Source organism: Physella acuta, unplaced genomic scaffold, assembly GCF_028476545.2.
Source record: "Physella acuta isolate Inbredline_101_S28 unplaced genomic scaffold, ASM2847654v3 ptg000367l, whole genome shotgun sequence".
Lineage (NCBI taxonomy): Eukaryota > Metazoa > Mollusca > Gastropoda > Physidae > Physella > Physella acuta.
The window spans coordinates 441,184-461,617 of NW_026731886.1; the positions used below are offsets into that span (position 1 = coordinate 441,184).

General features: G+C 40.4%; 1 protein-coding gene across 1 annotated transcript; it reads right to left on the reverse strand.

The window, feature by feature from the left end:
- Window positions 1-802: 802 nt before the first annotated feature.
- LOC131941613 (uncharacterized) lies at window positions 803-20,170 on the reverse strand. Its single transcript, XM_059300940.1, has 16 exons — window positions 20,023-20,170; window positions 19,015-19,162; window positions 17,895-18,055; window positions 17,639-17,796; window positions 16,781-16,934; window positions 16,054-16,142; window positions 15,645-15,843; window positions 15,014-15,156; window positions 14,030-14,186; window positions 13,677-13,817; window positions 11,678-11,830; window positions 8,724-8,805; window positions 8,338-8,386; window positions 8,172-8,200; window positions 7,123-8,056; window positions 803-874 (listed from the first exon to the last, which is right to left on the reverse strand). Exons 1-16 carry the CDS (start codon window positions 20,117-20,119, stop codon window positions 803-805), a joined length of 2,766 nt encoding a protein of 921 aa, XP_059156923.1. The 5' UTR covers window positions 20,120-20,170.
- Window positions 20,171-20,434: the final 264 nt, after the last annotated feature.

Genomic DNA, 20,434 nt, shown 5'->3' on the forward strand with positions numbered 1-20,434 from the left:
TTTAGCTGTAAATTCTTGATTTGTGTTTTAGCTGTACACCCTTGATTTGTGTTTCAGCTAGTGTAAACCCTTGATTTGCAGCAGTTTTCCATGCCCAGTCTCTTGAATTTTAAAATAGAATGTACAGTACTATCTGATCATCTACAGCAGGGGTCTCCAAACTATGGCCCGTAGGTTGGATGCGGCCCGCGAGCTCCTCTCATCCGGCCCTCGGAGATCTTTTTGCCCATGGAAAAAAAATTGTTTGCTGGAGGTGGCTGAGGAAAAATTCAAAACAAACTGAAAATGTAGCAATGAGTGCAAATACCATTGAAGTAAATGTGGCCAGTTTCCCAGCAAATGACCTCCTTAAAGACATGTTTAAATAAGGGTGGGTGGGTTTTATAAGTATTTGCCCAACGTAGACTTTCCTAATATTAAAACTTTTTCACCAAAGTACCTTTCAAATTTTGGAACAACATGCAAACTATCAAAAATAGAATGAAGTAGGCCTACGTGAAGAACAATTTGAGAACAAACTTGGACCTCGAGTGTGTTGTCGGTCCCCAACTTTTTCTTTCAGACCTTTTTGAAATATAAATATAGGCATATATATATATAATTCCGTTGGGGGAAGAAACTGGCCCCCGAACTTATAGTTAATGCGGCCCTCTGGCTGAAAAGTTGGGAGACCCTTGATCTACAGTCTACAGTAAAGGCTTGTGATGTCAAGCTATGTCTCTACTTTCCTTGTGACTATCTTAATGAAATAAAATCTCAGGTTAGATAATCCATTTTTTAAAAACAAAAACCATATTCACAGTTATTGTTCTTTAACAGTGCCACCAATCACTAGGTATTTGAGACTAGTGATGTGGGCTCCATCTTTTTGTGTCTAATGTTAGACAATTCAGGTGCCAGTCTTGCTCATTTTAATCCAACGAGGCTGGCCAACTTGCTACCAAAGGTTGATATCAATCTGACAGATAATTTAGCTGTCACAAACCACTTCTTCTTCGTTCTTAATTATTAGTGTTGAAGGGGATCGAGATTTATCTGCCAGTGGGTTTGAACTCGAGACAATGTGCGAATTTATCAACCTTTTTGCCGACTCGACCACGCCTCCAACACAATTAAGCGTTACGTGTCAACTGGTTATGCGCCATTGAGGCCATTGACTCCGATTTCAGCCTGCTTTTCTTTTTGGATTTGCTTCCATAGCCTTTGTCCAACCAAGAACAAACTACAAGGCAGCAGTTGTTGAATTTTTGGAGTTGTCTCTCATAGAAGAGAGGCTATCCCCAGCTAACGAGCCTCATCTGCCCGAGGGTTCGAACTCGAGACTTTTCGGTTTAGCAACCATGAGCTTTACCGACTCGACCACGCAGACCCCTACAAACCACTGATCTGACAGATATTTTGATCTATTTGGTGTCATGTGGATGACCTTTAGAGCTAACTATTTAGTGTGATGTGGATGATCATTTGATGTAGATTTGGTTCACTTTGACTCACTTTTGTGTGCCCCATTGAAATTTGACCCTGACCCTAATTTCTCAATATAATGGCCACTTGCCCTAAGTAACCATCCTCTGTAGAGCTCTTGAACAGATGACTCATTTACTCACTATGGCTACCGGTTTCTTTATTCTCAGCACTTGAGTTTTTTCTCTCTGACCTTTCTGTCTCGTCACGTGATCAGGGTTTATAAATCCTGGTAACATCCATTAAGTGGTCGTCTGCGTTTTAAGATGTAAATGGATATTGGTGTTTGAACACCCCCCCCCCCAACCATGAGATATCTACCTACTTGGATAGCCTACTTTTTTTTTGTTTTATCTAACATTGCCTAGCTCACATACAATCTCGATAATTCTCACATTGCCTAGCAGGTAGTGAGACAACCACAGACCTGTTGGCAGGTAGTGAGACAACCACAGACCAGTTGGCAGGCAGTGAGACAAGTATTATTAGTGAGACAATTATTATTAGTGAGACAATTATTATTAGTGAGACAATTATTATTTGATTTATCAACAACAAAAATGAACCATGACACAACTAGGCCTAGAAGGAAACTTTATTCTTAAAAAATGACAAGAAAAGTGCATATCACCATTCTGAATTTTTAAAAAAGATTTTTATGAATACGTGTGTGTGTGGGGGGGGGGGGGGGGGGGTGAACGGAAAAAAAGTCACAGGAAAAAAAAACAGAAAAAAATCACAGTTTTTGCTAGGAAAAAAAGTCACAGTGGAAAAATTTTATCAGAAAAAAAGTCACGGAAAACAGTAACAGAAATGTTTTTAGGATTATTTTTATTAATTTGTTAAGAATTGTCACACTTTGTATGTTTATTCTTGTGGGTTGTATTTTTTGATAGCATTAATTATTTATAGACGTTAAAAGCATTATGATTTATAACAATTGTAAGTAAAAATACTCTATGATAATTAACACAACAATCTCAACTTGTGTTACGTATTTAAATACGCGGTAGAAAATTTAATTATAAAAGAAATTTAGGCAAATTTTGCCGTAGGCTATTCTCTGGTCGGCATCTCCTCAGTAGGCATTGTCCGAACATATTTTGTGTTCTTGACGTTTTGCGTCAATGACAGCCTTTGAACCTTGTCGGCTTTCTGTTTTGATCCTAAGTTTTGTTATGTAATGAGCCGTGCGGCGTCAATTCGGCCAATGACGAAACGGCCCCGTCAAAACGACCCCGACAAAACGACCCCGTCAAAACGACCCCGTCAAATTGGCCCCGTCAAAAGGGCCAGCGACATATGGACCCCGTCATATAGGCTCCCGACAAATAGGCTCCCGTCATTTAGGCTACCGACAAATAGGCTCCCGTTATATAGGCTCCCGACAAAAGGGCTCCAGTCAATAAGGCTCCTGACAAATAGGCTCCCGTCATTTTGGCTCCCGACATATAGTCTCCCGTCATTTAGTTTTTTCCACAAAACGGCCCCCGTCATTACGACTCCCGACAAATAGGCTCCCGCCATTTAGTTTCTCCACAAAACGGCCCCCGTCATTACGACTCCCGACAAATAGGCTAGCGTCATTTTGGCTCCCGACAAAAAGGCTCCTGTCAATTTGGCTCCAGACAAAAGGACCACTGACACAGTGGCGTAGCTGCCGTAAAGCTAGCGTAAGCAAGGCATGGGGGCCCAAGGCACATAGGGGCCCTTTTCCCTCATAAAAATTAAAACTTTTACAATGGAATTTTAATATTTGTTACATTTAAATAATTTTAAAAAAGAAAAAGGTTAAAAGTTCCAAAAAGCCCCCCCCCCCACCGTTTCGGCAGTGGGATTCAGTGTTTGTGGGTCAAACAGAGCCCAATCGTTATAATAACACTACAGGCTATATCACTTTGTCGTGCAAGACATTGAGAGAATCAGCCCATAAATAAACTTTTTAGCAGTAGTAGGCAAGCATAATAATATAGTATAAATACAAAATCAGGACATATAAAATACAAAATGTTGCCTTCAGAATATTTATATATTAAAAAATATCCATCGTAAGTAGAAGTTGATATCTTCGTTTAACTCCTCTGTAGCCTAACGCAGAGGCGTAGCGAAGGCGAGGCGGGGGGTGCGGACCGCAACGGGTGACACCATTTAGGGGGGGGGGGGGTGACACCAAAGGCAAAAAATTGTAACATTTATAGAATGAAATGCCATTTTCCAGATCCATTAGTTAAAGTTAAATAGTCTTCTAAGTACAAATCGAAAATTATATCAAGAGGGGGGGGGGGGGGGGGGGGGGGTGTGACACCACGACGTAAACGTAAACTATAAAGAAAACAATGCTACATCCAACTGTATTATAAACAGACTGTAGATAAACATCGTTACTATTAAGTCAGCAGTGATTAAAGCTTAAACACGTACGTGTACCAGTATGTGGCATATATATAAATTTTAGGCCTATGTAGGCCTACACACACACACACACACACACATATATATATATATATATATATATATATATATATATATATGCTTTTATTTCCTGGGAGGGGGTGACAAAACGAAGTGCCGCACCGGGTGAGACCCGACCTAGCGACGCCACTGGCCTAACGGCTGACGAAGGGGCCCACTGATAATTTTTGCATAGGTTCCCCAAAATCCTAGCTACGCCACTGCACTGACAATACTGTTTCTGTAGAGACTAAGTCTCCCGGCAAAGTGGTCTCATTGAATATGACATCTGCCAGTGGGACCCCTTCATCAATATTCTTTAGAGTTAGCTTATCCAACACTCTTATGTAATACAACGTATGCATCTCTTGTTCGGCAGGCCTTATTTTTATATTCGTTTATCTATTATAAAATATAGTATGTTTTAATTTAAAGGTCATCTATCTATGACATCCATAATTGAGTCGGTTATAGGCTGTTCCAACTCATTGTGTGGGGAGAAGGGTCCACGCTGTACCTTCCTAACTGCAATATGCTTGTACAGGGGCGTAGCGAGGGGGGGGGGGCGGGGGTGCGGAACGCACCGGGTGACACCATTTAGGGGGGTGACACCAAGGCAAAAAATAGCAAAATATATAGAGAAAAAGTTGAGGGGGTGGGGGTGCAAATCGAAAGTTGGGGGGGGGGGGTGCAAATCGAAAACTTGAAAGTTTGTCCCCGGGAAGGGTCGCAACGCCTCTGGGGGGGTGACACCATTAAGTGCCGCACCGGGTGACACCCGACCTCGCTACGCCACTGTGCTTGTAGGTTATCGAAACAAAATGCTGTTATGTTAACATCATGTATATCATACATTTACACTTCTGTGCTCGATTTTAAGCAACAGATCTTTTCTGTTGTAAATTAAACATTATCAAAACTTTAGAATTGGTGGAATTTAGCTGTTAAGGGCTCGATTCGTTTGTGAATTAATGTTGGTTCATGAAAAAATAATTTCATTCGGGCATTAAAAATAGGTTATGGTGGTATTGGAGGTAGGACACAATGGTTACTTTTATGCCAATAGTGGTCATATCATTCATTTTTCTGGAGCCAATATGTCGGGAGTCATTTTGTCAAAAGCCAATATGTCGGGAGCCCAATTGCCGGGAGCCAATATGTCGGGAGCCCATTTGTCGGTAGCCAAAATGTCGTGAGCCCTTATGTCGGGAGCCAATATGACGGGAGCCGCTTTGTCGGGAGCCAATATGTCCTGAGCCTATTTGTCAGGGGTTAATATGTCGGGAGTCCATTTGTCGGGAGCCTAAATATCGGGAGCCCATTTGTCGGGAGCCTATATGTCGCAAGTCAATATGACGGGAGCCCATTTGACGGGAGCCAATAAGTCGGGGCCCTTTTGACGGGGCTATTTTGACGGGGTCGGTTTGTCGGGAGTCGATTTGACGGGGTCGTATTAACGGGGCCGTTTTGACGGGGCCGATTTGTCCCGGGCCGTTTTGACAGGGCACCGTAATGAGCGTGATAAATGTGGGCAGTTAAGGTGGTTGAACTAAACATAACTATTGTTGCCATGAGTTGAGGGCAGCAAGTCAGATGAACTTACCATTGCGCGGTAATTTAAGGGAGGGACCTGTAGTCGACTTTCTTGAAAAATTTCAATTTTCTTGTCTAAAATCAGTTTTGTTTATCTTATTTTTTGGGGATTTTGACATCTAGTGAAGATTGGTATCGAATTTTATTTTATTTTTTTTGTAAATTGAGTAAATTGTTGTTTTCCCCAATAATGTTATCGGAAAAAGTAATTATTTGTCAAAGTTATTCATTATTTTGCTAATGCATACCCTTACATGACAAAATATTTAGTCAATAATGCTTAGTTTTGAGTTTTCTCAGTTTTGTAAATTTTACTATATAGATCTCACGGGAATGAATTTAACTCAAAAAGCGTCTATCAGAAATACTTCAAACTGCCACTGTATGTTGCTAACATATGTATCTATAAAGTAGTAGAAGGGTTTGGCTGAACTTTAATTTTTTTTTAAAAACTGAACGTTTTTAGAATTGCTTTCATAGAAAATCATATGAAAAAAAAACTATACATTTTAAAAATTTAACGAAAAATTCCTTTTGTAAGATATCAAAATTTCCTTCAATCAGATAGTCAAAAAATGTATAAATTGTCCCCAAAAAAATAAAATATTATATTGTTTGAAGTATTTTAAAGTTAATACAATTCCAAAAAAAAGCATGTATTGTATAGCTTGTAGCAAAATGTGTTTTGACTACAGGTCCCCCCTTAATGTTGGTATTTAAAAAAAAACACGATGAAAATAGTGGACTTTGGAGCATTCTATTAAATGCTACTAATCTTAAGTTTAACATAATTACAATCTAAATACTTCATATTAAATATTTTAAAATAAATTATAAAAATTACTATTCGTAAACAGCCTACACACATTACATTACATTTAATTAATCCTAAGTTAACTTTGCACTCTCTAAATATTTAATACACAAAAGTATTAACAAATATCATGCAAATATATATTTGTGAGAATTTTTCCTGTGACTTTTTTTCCTGTGACTTTATTTCCCGTGACTTTTTTCTGTGTTTTTTTTCCTGTGTTTTTTTTCCTGTGACTTTTTTTCCTACATTCGGGGGTGGGGGGGTCAACTTTAATGTCGCATAACATAACCTGCAGTGATTTGATTGCTTAAATTTGCATCCAGCTAATCAGGGGCAGAAGATGGATCTAGCAAATCAGGGTTGGAAGTTGGAGCTAGCCAATCAGATGAACTTGCTGAGTTGAAACTGTTAGTACAGTGAATGGTGGTTGCTAGGCCTAATGGAAAGATAGATGTAATGGGCAGGTAATCTAACAGTGGTGTTTGTATCTGTGTAGGTGGGGACTGTGTCACAGGTGCAGGTACCTGTGTGGCAGGTGTAGGTACCTGTGTGGCAGGTGTAGGTACCTGTAAGGCAGGTGCAGGTACCTGTGTGGCAGGTGTAGGTACCTGTGTGGCAGGTGTAGGTACCTGTGTGGCAGGTGTAGGTACCTGTGTGGCAGGTGTAGGTACCTGTGTGGCAGGTGTAGGTACCTGTGTGGCAGGTGTAGGTACCTGTTTGGCAGGTGTAGGTACCTGTGTGGCAGGTGTAGGTATATGTGTGGCAGGTGTAGGTACCTGTTTGGCAGGTGTAGGTACCTGTGTGGCAGGTGTAGGTATATGTGTGGCAGGTGTAGGTACCTGTGTGGCAGGTGTAGGTACCTGTGTGGCAGGTGTAGGTACCTGTTTGGCAGGTGTAGGTACCTGTGTGGCAGGTGTAGGTATATGTGTGGCAGGTGTAGGTACCTGTGTGGCAGGTGTAGGTATATGTGTGGCAGGTGTAGGTATATGTGTGGCAGGTGCAGGTTTATGTGTGACACATCTTTTTGTCTCTGTGAGTTCTGGTAGATCATCTGCAATGGTAACACGTGAACTCCATTGGTTGGAGGTGACATCTGAACTGACATATGTCATGACATCTGAACTGACATATGTCATGATATCTGAACTGACATATGTCATGACATCTCCAGCGACAATGTGTGTGTCATTCAGAGACAGGTGAGACTCTGGTCTCATGTCCTGACATGTGTCCAGCATGGTCCACTGTGTGACACAGCTCTGATCTGACACAGCACAAGACAATACACTGTCAGGTGCACTGTTAAACCTGTGGTAGGGTGTCTCAGGCTCACTGTCAAACCTGTGGCAGGGTGTCTCACTGTCATTCCTGTGGCAGGGTGTCTCAGGCTCACTGTTAAACCTGTGGCAGGGTGTCTCAGGCTCACTGTCAAACCTGTGGCAGGGTGTCTCACTGTCATTCCTGTGGCAGGGTGTCTCAGGCTCACTGTTAAACCTGTGGCAGGGTGTCTCAGGCTCAATGTTAAACCTGTGGCAGGGTGTCTCAGGCTCACTGTCAAACCTGTGGCAGGGTGTCTCAGGCTCAATGTTAAACCTGTGGCAGGGTGTCTCAGGCTCACTGTTAAACCTGTGGCAGGGTGTCTCAGGCTCACTGTCAAACCTGTGGCAGGGTGTCTCAGGCTCACTGTTAAACCTGTGGCAGGGTGTCTCAGGTTCACTGTTAAACCTGTGACTAAGAGACAGTTAAAACTTATTTTCTTCCTACTTGAAAGGAAAATATTCCAAATTGTTGCTAACTTTTCATTCACTTTAATTTGTCATACTAAATTGAAATTAAAATGTAATACCTAATGTGATGGGTCCAATAAATGTCATTCTGTAATAAAATATAATGTAATACCTTATGTAATAGGTCAAATAAATTTAATACTGAATAAAAATAAAAATGTAATAGCTTATGCAATGTGTCAAATAAATGTGAATCAGTATTGAAATGAAATAAAAATGTAATACCTTAAATAAATGTAATGACAGAAATTTGTTTTTTGAGTTTTTCATGTCTCTGCAATAAATATGAAAGTTTAAAAACTAACTTTTCACATAAGCAAATTTAATCGTAGGGAGGAGGCAGGAACAGGACTGAATACATTTTTTTACACTATAATTATACAAATATAGACAAGGAAAAAACTATTTCTTGTTAAAACAAAAGATACAAAAATGAGAAGTTTTGATAGAAATACATATCCCCAGTATTTTAAGGGTGGGGGGGGGGGATTGTGTGAGTGTGGAGGGGGAGGGGGTAAACCAGATATCCCAAGATTTTTCTTCAGTTGGCTGAAAGTTTATTTATATTTACAAATTATTTCAAATCAATTTGAATGACCACAAAAATGTACCTGTAAAATTTGAATGATATCCCAACGCATCCAAGGATAATACACACGTAGATAATGATCTGTACATAATACATTGGTCCAGCTGAAAATTTAAAATTTGGATAATACATACGTAGATAATGACCGTTTAGAGTAATTGAGTTTGGCGAGAAGATTTGGAAAATTGAATCATTATTTCTTTAACTGGCCATGGTACCATGTACCCATTAAAGAAATAAACTTTTTAAACCAGAGTGGTCATAGAGTAACATGCTAGCAACATTTTGTTCCCTGACTAGTCCAGTACTCATTATAACTGAGTAGGCTCATGGACATCCTAAGCCTAGACATCCAAAGCATAGACATCCTAAGCCTAGACATCCAAAGCCTAGACATCCAAAGCCTAGACATCCAAAGCCTAGACATCCAAAGCCTAGACATCCAAAGCCTAGACATCCAAAGCCTAGACATCCAAAGCCTAGACATCCAAAGCCTAGACATCCAAAGCCTAGACATCTAAAGCCTAGACATCCAAAGCCTAGACATCCAAAGCCTAGACATCCTAAGCCTAGACATCCAAAGCCTAGACATCCAAAGCCTAGACATCCAAAGCCTAGACATCCAAAGCCTAGACATCCTAAGCCTAGACATCCTAAGCCTAGACATCCAAAGCCTAGACATCTAAAGCCTAGACATCCAAAGCCTAGACATCCAAAGCCTAGACATCCTAAGCCTAGACATCCTAAGCCTAGACATCCTAAGCCTAGACATCCAAAGCCTAGACATCCAAAGCCTAGACATCCAAAGCCTAGACATCCAAAGCATACCATCCAGTGAACTCACCAACTGACCCACCATACCATCCAGTGAACTCACTGACCCACCATACCATCCAGTGAACTCACCAACTGACCCACCATACCATCCAGTGAACTCACCAACTGACCCACCATACCATCCAGTGAACTCACCAACTGACCCACCATACCATCCAGTGAACTCACCAACTGACCCACCATACCATCCAGTGAACTCACCAACTGACCCACCATACCATCCAGTGAACTCACTGACCCACCATACCATCCAGTGAACTCACCAACTGACCCACCATACCATCCAGTGAACTCACCAACTGACCCACCATACCATCCAGTGAACTCACCAACTGACCCACCATACCATCCAGTGAACTCACCAACTGACCCACCATACCATCCAGTGAACTCACTGACCCACCATACCATCCAGTGAACTCATTGACCCACCATACCATCCAGTGAACTCACCAACTGACCCACCATACCATCCAGTGAACTCACCAACTGACCCACCATACCATCCAGTGAACTCACCAACTGACCCACCATACCATCCAGTGAACTCACCAACTGACCCACCATACCATCCAGTGAACTCATTGACCCACCATACCATCCAGTGAACTCACCAACTGACCCACCATACCATCCAGTGAACTCACTGACCCACCATACCATCCAGTGAACTCACTGACCCACCATACCATCCAGTGAACTCACTGACCCACCATACCATCCAGTGAACTCACTGACCCACCATACCATCCAGTGAACTCATTGACCCACCATACCATCCAGTGAACTCACCAACTGACCCACCATACCATCCAGTGAACTCACCAACTGACCCACCATACCATCCAGTGAACTCACCAACTGACCCACCATACCATCCAGTGAACTCACCAACTGACCCACCATACCATCCAGTGAACTCACCAACTGACCCACCATACCATCCAGTGAACTCATTGACCCACCATACCATCCAGTGAACTCACCAACTGACCCACCATACCATCCAGTGAACTCATTGACCCACCATACCATCCAGTGAACTCATTGACCCACCATACCATCCAGTGAACTCATTGACCCACCATACCATCCAGTGAACTCACCAACTGACCCACCATACCATCCAGTGAACTCACTGACCCACCATACCATCCAGTGAACTCACTGACCCACCATACCATCCAGTGAACTCACCAACTGACCCACCATACCATCCAGTGAACTCACCAACTGACCCACCATACCATCCAGTGAACTCACTGACCCACCATACCATCCAGTGAACTCACCAACTGACCCACCATACCATCCAGTGAACTCACTGACCCACCATACCATCCAGTGAACTCACTGACCCACCATACCATCCAGTGAACTCACCAACTGACCCACCATACCATCCAGTGAACTCACCAACTGACCCACCATACCATCCAGTGAACTCACCAACTGACCCACCATACCATCCAGTGAACTCACCAACTGACCCACCATACCATCCAGTGAACTCACTGACCCACCATACCATCCAGTGAACTCATTGACCCACCATACCATCCAGTGAACTCACTGACCCACCATACCATCCAGTGAACTCACCAACTGACCCACCATACCATCCAGTGAACTCACCAACTGACCCACCATACCATCCAGTGAACTCATTGACCCACCATACCATCCAGTGAACTCACCAACTGACCCACCATACCATCCAGTGAACTCACTGAGCCACCATACCATCCAGTGAACTCACCAACTGACCCACCATACCATCCAGTGAACTCACTGAGCCACCATACCATCCAGTGAACTCACCAACTGACCCACCATACCATCCAGTGAACTCACTGAGCCACCATACCATCCAGTGAACTCACCAACTGACCCACCATACCATCCAGTGAACTCACTGACCCACCATACCATCCAGTGAACTCACCAACTGACCCACCATACCATCCAGTGAACTCACCAACTGACCCACCATACCATCCAGTGAACTCACCAACTGACCCACCATACCATCCAGTGAACTCACCAACTGACCCACCATACCATCCAGTGAACTCACCAACTGACCCACCATACCATCCAGTGAACTCACTGACCCACCATACCATCCAGTGAACTCACCCACGGGTCTGACCTTCACATGATGCCAAGTGCTCTGATTGCTGACTCCATCCTGTGACCTGCTCAGTACAGTCAAATTATAATCGTCAGGTTCCAAGTCTGCTAGCCTCACACTGGTGGAGTTCCATGGAACTTCAAGAGATCTATTGGCATCTGAAATATGTGGATACATGGATCTATTGTCATCTGAAATATGTGGATACATGGATCTATTGTCATCTGAAATATGTGGACACATGGATCTATTGTCATCTGAAATATGTGGATACATGGATCTATTGTCATCTGAAATATGTGGATACATGGATCTATTGTCATCTGAAATATGTGGATACATGGATCTATTGTCATCTGAAATATGTGGATACATGGATCTATTGTCATCTGAAATATGTGGATACATGGATCTATTGTCATCTGAAATATGTGGATACATAGATCTATTGTCATCTGAAATATGTGGATACATGGATCTATTGTCATCTGAAATATGTGGATACATAGATCTATTGTCATCTGAAATATGTGGATACATAGATCTATTGTCATCTGAAATATGTGGATACATGGATCTATTGTCATCTGAAATATGTGGATACATGGATCTATTGTCATCTGAAATATGTGGATACATGGATCTATTGTCATCTGAAATATGTGGATACATGGATCTATTGTCATCTGAAATATGTCGATACATGGATCTATTGTCATCTGAAATATGTGGATACATGGATCTATTGTCATCTGAAATATGTGGATACATGGATCTATTGTCATCTGAAATATGTGGACACATGGATCTATTGTCATCTGAAATATGTGGATACATGGATCTATAGTCATCTGAAATATGTGGATACATGGATCTATTGTCATCTGAAATATGTGGACACATGGATCTATTGTCATCTGAAATATGTGGATACATGGATCTATTGTCATCTGAAATATGTGGATACATGGATCTATTGTCATCTGAAATATGTGGACACATGGATCTATTGTCATCTGAAATATGTGGATACATGGATCTATTGTCATCTGAAATATGTGGACACATGGATCTATTGTCATCTGAAATATGTGGATACATGGATATATTGTCATATGAAATATGTGGATACATGGATCTATTGTCATATGAAATATGTGGATACATGGATCTATTGTATCTGCACATGACAAGGCCACAACGGTGCCATAGGCAACACAGCAAGATTGGGGGGGGGGGTGGGGGTAGTCTGTGCCATAGGCAACACAGCAAGATTGGGGGGTGGGGCTAGTCTGTGCCATAGGCAACACAGCAAGATTGGGGGGTGGGGGTAGTCTGTGCCATAGGCAACACAGCAAGATTGGGGGGTGGGGGTAGTCTGTGCCATAGGCAACACAGCAAGATTGGGGGGTGGGGGTAGTCTGTGCCATAGGCAACACAGCAAGATTGGGGGGTGGGGGTAGTCTGTGCCATAGGTAACACAACAAGATTGGGGGGTGGGGGTAGTCTGTGCCATAGGCAACACAGCAAGATTGGGGGTGAGCAGTTTTAACACTGCAAGAAAAGCTATACTATGCTATTGTTTGATTGCCTTGATGATTGTTCCGGATAGGTTGAGGGGGGGGGGGGGGGGGGGCGAGGGTACATATGTCTCCGGATGCCGACCCTAGGGGCGCGTAAATAAGCTCATTTTAGCTGCTATATTGAATTATAAATATAAAAAATATATGGGGGGGGGCGCCAAATTAAAAGTTTGTCCCCGGGCGCCAGGAGGGGTCGCTACGCCTCTGGCTTTAACTCTCCTGCTAGCTCACATTTTATTTACACATTTTTATTTGCATTAGCTTAGTATTTAATCAATTTAAATCAATACATATATATATATATATATATATATATATATATATATATATATATATATATATATATATATATATATATATATAATTTTATCTGGGGGTGTGGCTTAGTCTGCTCCTGACTACAAGAGTTTGTAAGACTTACGTTTACAACTGCTACTGTGACAGTATATGACTATGTAGTGTGTGACTTGCACATACGTCGCCATACAATCCACCGGTGACCAGGCTACAATAACACTATCGCTGTCTTGCCCTACGTACCGTATTGTTGGGGCAGGGATGGCTGCAATGTGAAATGTTACATTTTGTTACCAGCAATAATTTTTAAACTGATTTGATTTGTTTTTATTAGCAATAATTTTTAAACTGATTACATTTGTTATTACTAGCAATAGTTTTTAAACTGATGTCGTATTTCCAGCAAAGACTTCCCAATTTTCATTTAAGCAATCATGTGTTTTGAGCGCTGTATTTGAAAACATCAACTGAAATCACCTGCATGTCGCTTGAGCAAGCAGGCAGCCCAGAAAATTCCAGAGGCCATATTTTGTGTGAGGTTAGTAACTGAGATACCAAAGATAAAGTTTTGTCCAGGTCCAGATATTTTAATAACAGTGGGTGGCTGGGCGGATACAGACCAAGATATGTTGCTCTGTGGATTAAAGGTTACACATTACCAGGTAATTTCACAATGTAAGGGCAGAAGTTACCTGGCGTAAAGGCAGAACTTACCTGTGTAAAGGCAGAACTTACCTGTGTAAAGGCAGAACTTACCTGGTGTAAAGGCAGAACTTACCTGGTGTAAAGGCAGAACTTACCTGGGGTAAAGGCAGAACTTACCTGGTGTAAAGGCAGAACTTACCTGGTGTAAAGGCAGAACTTACCTGGGGTAAAGGCAGAACTTACCTGGTGTAAAGGCAGAACTTACCTGGGGTAAAGGCAGAACTTACCTGGTGTAAAGGCAGAACTTACCTGGTGTAAAGGCAGAACTTACCTGGGGTAAAGGCAGAACTTACCTGGTGTAAAGGCAGAACTTACCTGGGGTAAAGGCAGAACTTACCAGGTGTACATTACATTCTATTACACAGCACCACACTGACACACAGAAATACATTCACACACACACACACACATAAGTAGGCTACATTCATACTTTACTCAAGTTAGTTTATTATAATACCAAATAAAACTTTCTATTGTACCTATTGTTATTGACTTTTTATAGGTTCATTTCATTCAATATTTAATTGAAGCTTAGTTCAAGTTCTAAAACCTATTTTTCACACTAATCAAAGAATCCAGAAACTACCAAACTCTTCTTTATGTTTATTGCAAGCTAAACTTTGGCTCAGTAAGTCTATCTAAATAGTATATAAGTTAATGTAAATTTAAGATAAGGTTCAGTTATAGGTCTACAGTAGTTATAACCAGTCTGTACCCAATGTATCAATTTTTTATCACTTCTTATTTTTATTTTACCTGACAGCTGAAGTAATATGGCGGCCGTCTTTGACACCAGTAAAGGCTGTAGCTCAATGTGTCAATGGACGTCCATGAAAACTCCACAGAAGAGTTCTCTACATCCCAGTGGACAGTCAGAGAGTTTTGGACCACCTTAGGAACTTGAAATAAAGAATAGCACAGATAACTTTGTATGCCTAGACTGAAACATTCAAATAAAGAATGTCACAGATAACTTTGTATGCCTAGACTGAAACATTCAAATAAAGAATGTCACAGATAACTTTGTATGCCTAGACTGAAACATTCAAATAAAGAATGTCACAGATAACTTTGTATGCCTAGACTGAAACATTCAAATAAAGAATGTCACAGATAACTTTGTATGCCTAGACTGAAACATTCAAATAAAGAATGTCACAGATAACTTTGTATGCCTAGACTGAAACATTCAAATAAAGAATGTCACAGATAACTTTGTATGCCTAGACTGAAACATTCAAATAAAGAATGTCACAGATAACTTTGTATGCCTAGACTGAAACATTCAAATAAAGAATGTCACAGATAACTTTGTATGCCTAGACTGAAACATTCTTATTCCAGTACTGGAAAAAAACTTACAAAATTTTCAGAGTGAGTTAATTACCTTTTAAAGAAGAAATTTGCACAACAGATGAATAATTTCCTTTTTTATTGAGAGCAAAAATGTGAATGGCTGTAACATTACATGAACACTGAAGTTGAGCTGTTAACACAGAAGCATCCACCACTTCATCTTTACAAAATCTGTCAGACAGCACCTGGTATGACGTAATTCTTCCATTTCTAGCATTCAATGGCACTTCCTGTGGTCAGAAAGTCAATGGGTTCGTTGGTCAGGCAATACTAGCCTACGGTCTCTTGTTAGGGGGAAAGTTTAGGGAGCTTATGTCATTATTTTTACAGATATAGATGGTTAAGTGATGTGTAACCGCTAAAGAATGTGTTGAGACAGTTCTTTAAGTCATATCTAACAGCTAATGAGACACTGATGTTGAGACAGTACTTGATGTTACCTGCCAGTAGAGAGTGATGTTCTGTTGACCGTCCTGACACTCAGACGTCACATAACTTCCTTTAGTTGTTTCAGGTCCCAATTCTGGAGCTGAAGTTGGGAAATTTTTAAAAATTGACACATTTGTTTCTAAATGTAAGTGGTGGGACAAGGTGATTTTGCTTCTAATCTGATGTGTTGAGTGTGGGAATTTTTTTACCACAGTAAACAGACTAGGTAAAACATCTGAGCACCAAACTAGCCCAGTGTAAACAAACTAGCCCAATGTAAACAAACTAACCCAATGTAAACAAACTAGCCCAATGCAAACAAACTAGCCCAATGTAAACAAACTAGCCCAATGAATGTAAACAAACTAGCCCAATGAATGTAAAATGTAAACAAACTAGCCCAATGAATGTAAACAAACTAGCCCAATGTAAACAAGCTAGCCCAATGTAAACAAACTAACCCAATGTAAACAAACATCCAATGAATGTAAACAAACTAACTAGCCCAATGAATGTAAACAAACTAGCCCAATGTAAACAAACATCCAATGAATGTAAACAAACTAGCCAAATGAATGTAAACAAACTAGCCCAATGTAAACAAACTAACCCAATGTAAACAAAATAGCTCAATTAATGTAAAACAAACTAGCCCAATGTAAACAAAGTAGCCCAATGTAAACAAACTAGCACAATGTAAACAAACATCCAATGAATGACAAAACCCTGAAGTGTCACCTGATTCCTCCACATAAAAGTTCACATACACAGGATCACTCCAGTTGCCAGAAAATGGATTAGCGGGCAAACACTCCACAGAAAAGTTGTGGTATGAATTTGGCTCGAGGTCGCAAGCTTTATATGTTTGCTCCGTGTGATTTGTTCTGACAACCTGAAAGACATTTTAACCAACTCATTGAGTGATGGAAAACTTCTAGACACAGAATCTGCTTGGGGTAAGTTAGTCTTGGTTATATTGTTGGCATTGTCAACTTGTATTTGTATTTAGTTTTCTACTAAATAACCTAACATACAATTTTTAAGGAGGTTCTATAATTGTGCCATTATTAGACACAAGTAGGCCTATAACGATTAAGATAAAGGTACTCAGTTTTCTCAAGAAAAGTATACAAAGATTGCACCTATTTATTACATAATGCTGTATAGATTCTAATTTCTACTTGATCTATATATTAATATAAGCATTTGTGCACTTACCTTGATATTTTTTTACCATAAGTTTTATGACTTTACTAGTTAAAACTCGCATAAATAAATATGTATAGATCTATATGATTGAGTTGAGCTCAGGTGATACTACAGTCTACTTTTACAGATATAACTTTCCAGAAACCAACTTTTAGGGTATAAAAATTTATACATAAAATCATGATAACTTATTACAGCTTGAGTAATAAAAACACATTTAATGTTGGTATCCATGGTCTTTATATCCAAATTTCTTAACACAACAGAAATTTAAACAGGAAAATTTCTAAAATTGGTTTAAGGTACTTAATCTTAACTGTGAAAAATAACTAACTACCATTAAAAATTGGTCCGTTTCTTAATCTTATCTGGGGAAAAAATAATTACCCTAAAGCTATCTCCCTCTCTTTGATGAGATATTCTAAAGATTTTGTTCCATGTTTTGTGATGTTTCCATTGGAGCAGGCAGCATTGTTTTATAGGAGGGTGAGCAGTTGGAGCAGGTAAAAGTTGAGCAGTTAGTTCAACTACCTGAGCAGGTTTCACTGAAACAGTTCATTGTGTGACAGAATCAAACACTACAAGACATCAACCAGTTTTTCTCAAGATGTCAATGAAAGATGGAAAGGAAGAAAAAAAGTACCTATATCATTTGTATTAATCCATCGAGTTGAATTTATTTTCTCATTTCTTTCAGTATTTTCTATAGTGATCTTGATCTCATAAAATCCTAACAAGAAATCGTCATCCCACTTGCAGCTGGTGAATGTACGCTCTGTAATTTTTAGTGGACACATCTGAAAACTAATGAAAAATTAGTTTGACCTTTTAAAAAAATAATACTTTAGACAAAATAATACAAAAGAATGATTTGGAAATGATAAAGAAGGAAGGGATTGCTTTTAAAGCTAACAAATGGGGTCTATACATGTTTACAATGCTGAATTATTTATATGCAATAAGATTAACAAATTCTCATTTATCAGTAAAAAAAAATCTAATAATGTAATGAAGTAAAAATAAAACAAATGAACTTGAACTATTATATAAGTGAAAGCATTGTTGAATAAAATTGTGTTGAAATGATTAAGCATAAACTCAAGGGACAAGTGCACACTTCAAATATTAACATAAATGGATGATATTTAGCAAAAGGGAATGAACCCTTACATAAATGGATGATCTTCAGCAAAAGTGCAGGACCCCTTAATCATTAAATGAATGAGTTACCCACTGTTCTTGAACACTTAACAATCAAATTATACTCTCCTACTCATTATCATTAATATAGTTCAGAATTGGACCATTTAAACTAATCAGTCCCCCGCCCCCGCCCCTCGCTACGCTACTGCCTACCTTTGGTGTGTCCTATACTGTAGACCTACAATTGTCTGACCTTTGTTGTGTCCTATACTGTAGACCTATAATTGTCTGACCTTTGATGTGTCCTATACCGTAGACCTACAATTGTCTGACCTTTGTTGTGTCCTATACTGTAGACCTACAATTGTCTGACCTTTGTTGTGTCCTATACTGTAGACCTACAATTGTCTGACCTTTGATGTGTCTGATAGACCTACAATTGTCTAAACACTACCTTTGATGTGTCCTATACCGTAGACCTATAATTGTCTGACCTTTGTTGTGTCCTATACTGTAGACCTACAATTGTCTGACCTTTGTTGTGATGTGTCCTATACTGATAGACCTACAATTGTCTGACCTTTGTTGTGTCCTATACTGTAGACCTACAATTGTCTGACCTTTGTTGTGATGTGTCCTGCACAATATACTGCACGATAACCTGTTTGTCGTCTGTGACGGAGAGGTCGGGATGACCCCACCTACACTCCATGTTATCGTTCCAGTTGTTCACAATACAGCTCATGTTTGATATGGCCTGTGATCCGTCTGAAATCAATTGAGCGAGTAACCCGATTGTAGGATCAAATATGGAGTTTGTTATATGTGTACCCAGTGGCGTAGCGAGGTCGGGTGTCACCCGGTGTGGCACTTAATGGTGTCACCCCCAGAGGCGTAGCGACCCTTTCCGGGGACACATTTTCGTTTTGCGCCCCCCCCCTCAAGTTTTCGATTTGCACCCCCCCCCCCCCTCAAACTTTCGATTTTGCATCCCCCTCAAGTTTTCGATTTGCACCACCACCCCCCCCCCCTCAAACTTTCGATTTGCACCCCCTCAAGTTTTTCCCTATATATTTTGCTATTTTTTGCCTTGGTGTCACCCCCCTAAATGGTGTCACTCGGTGTGGTCCGCACCCCCCCCCCCTCGCTACGCCTCTGTGTGTACTCTCATGTTTTATAATCTCAAAAACTTATGTGTACCTTCATGTCAATACAATAATTCTGTTTACTTTCATGTTTTATACTCTCAAATGGCGAAAAATTGCAAAATATATAGAAGAAAAATGCTTTTTGTCAGTTCAATTAATGATTAATAAGAGTTAATCCACCTGTATTAATAACTGACTAAAGATAACCATGTTTACTATTAGCTGTACACACTTTAAAACTATCACCCGAATGGGGGGAGAGGGGGGGGGGAGGTTAACACAAACTGCAAAATTTAGAGACGAATAAAGGCTTGCTGAGTATTTTGATGAACAGATAAGTCAATCAATGACAGTAGAGGGGGTGAGGGGGTGACACCAAAATCTAATGACTTAAGAGGAAAACGATATGATAATAGTTTAAAATTACGGGCAATAATTTTTTTACAATAAAATTTCTCTTAATAACAATTTAAAGCATACTTAAATTTTGTTTGATTGCAGCGGCGTCATGTCTACTTTGTAGAATAAACAGCACACAGAATGTTTTCAACATCATGATTGAAGTAGATTTGTTCATCGCTAATCTGTGGTTAATCCACCGCCGCAATAAGAAAAACGCTGTCCTTCGCAATGAACAGCCACCAATACTGAGATGTACAGCCACCAATACGTACAGCCACCAATACTGAGATGTACAGCCACCAATACTGAGATGTACAGCCACCAGAGATGTACAGCCACCAATACTGAGATGTACAGCCACCAGAGATGTACAGCCACAAGAGATGTACAGCCACCAATACTGAGATGTACAGCCACCAATACTGAGATGTACAGCCACCAATATGTACAGCCACCAATACTGAGATGTACAGCCACCAATACTGAGATG

Excerpts from the sequence above, each read along its gene's own strand:
- LOC131941613 (XM_059300940.1), bottom strand. The coding sequence starts at position 20,119 with ATGAACAAATCTACTTCAATCATGATGTTGAAAACATTCTGTGTGCTG. Across the intron at positions 18,056-19,014 it reads CAGGACACATCACAACAAAG|TTTTCAGATGTGTCCACTAA; the intron begins GTCAGACAATTG and ends ATTTTTCATTAG. Across the intron at positions 16,143-16,780 it reads CTTTTATGTGGAGGAATCAG|CTCCAGAATTGGGACCTGAA; the intron begins GTGACACTTCAG and ends TCCCAACTTCAG.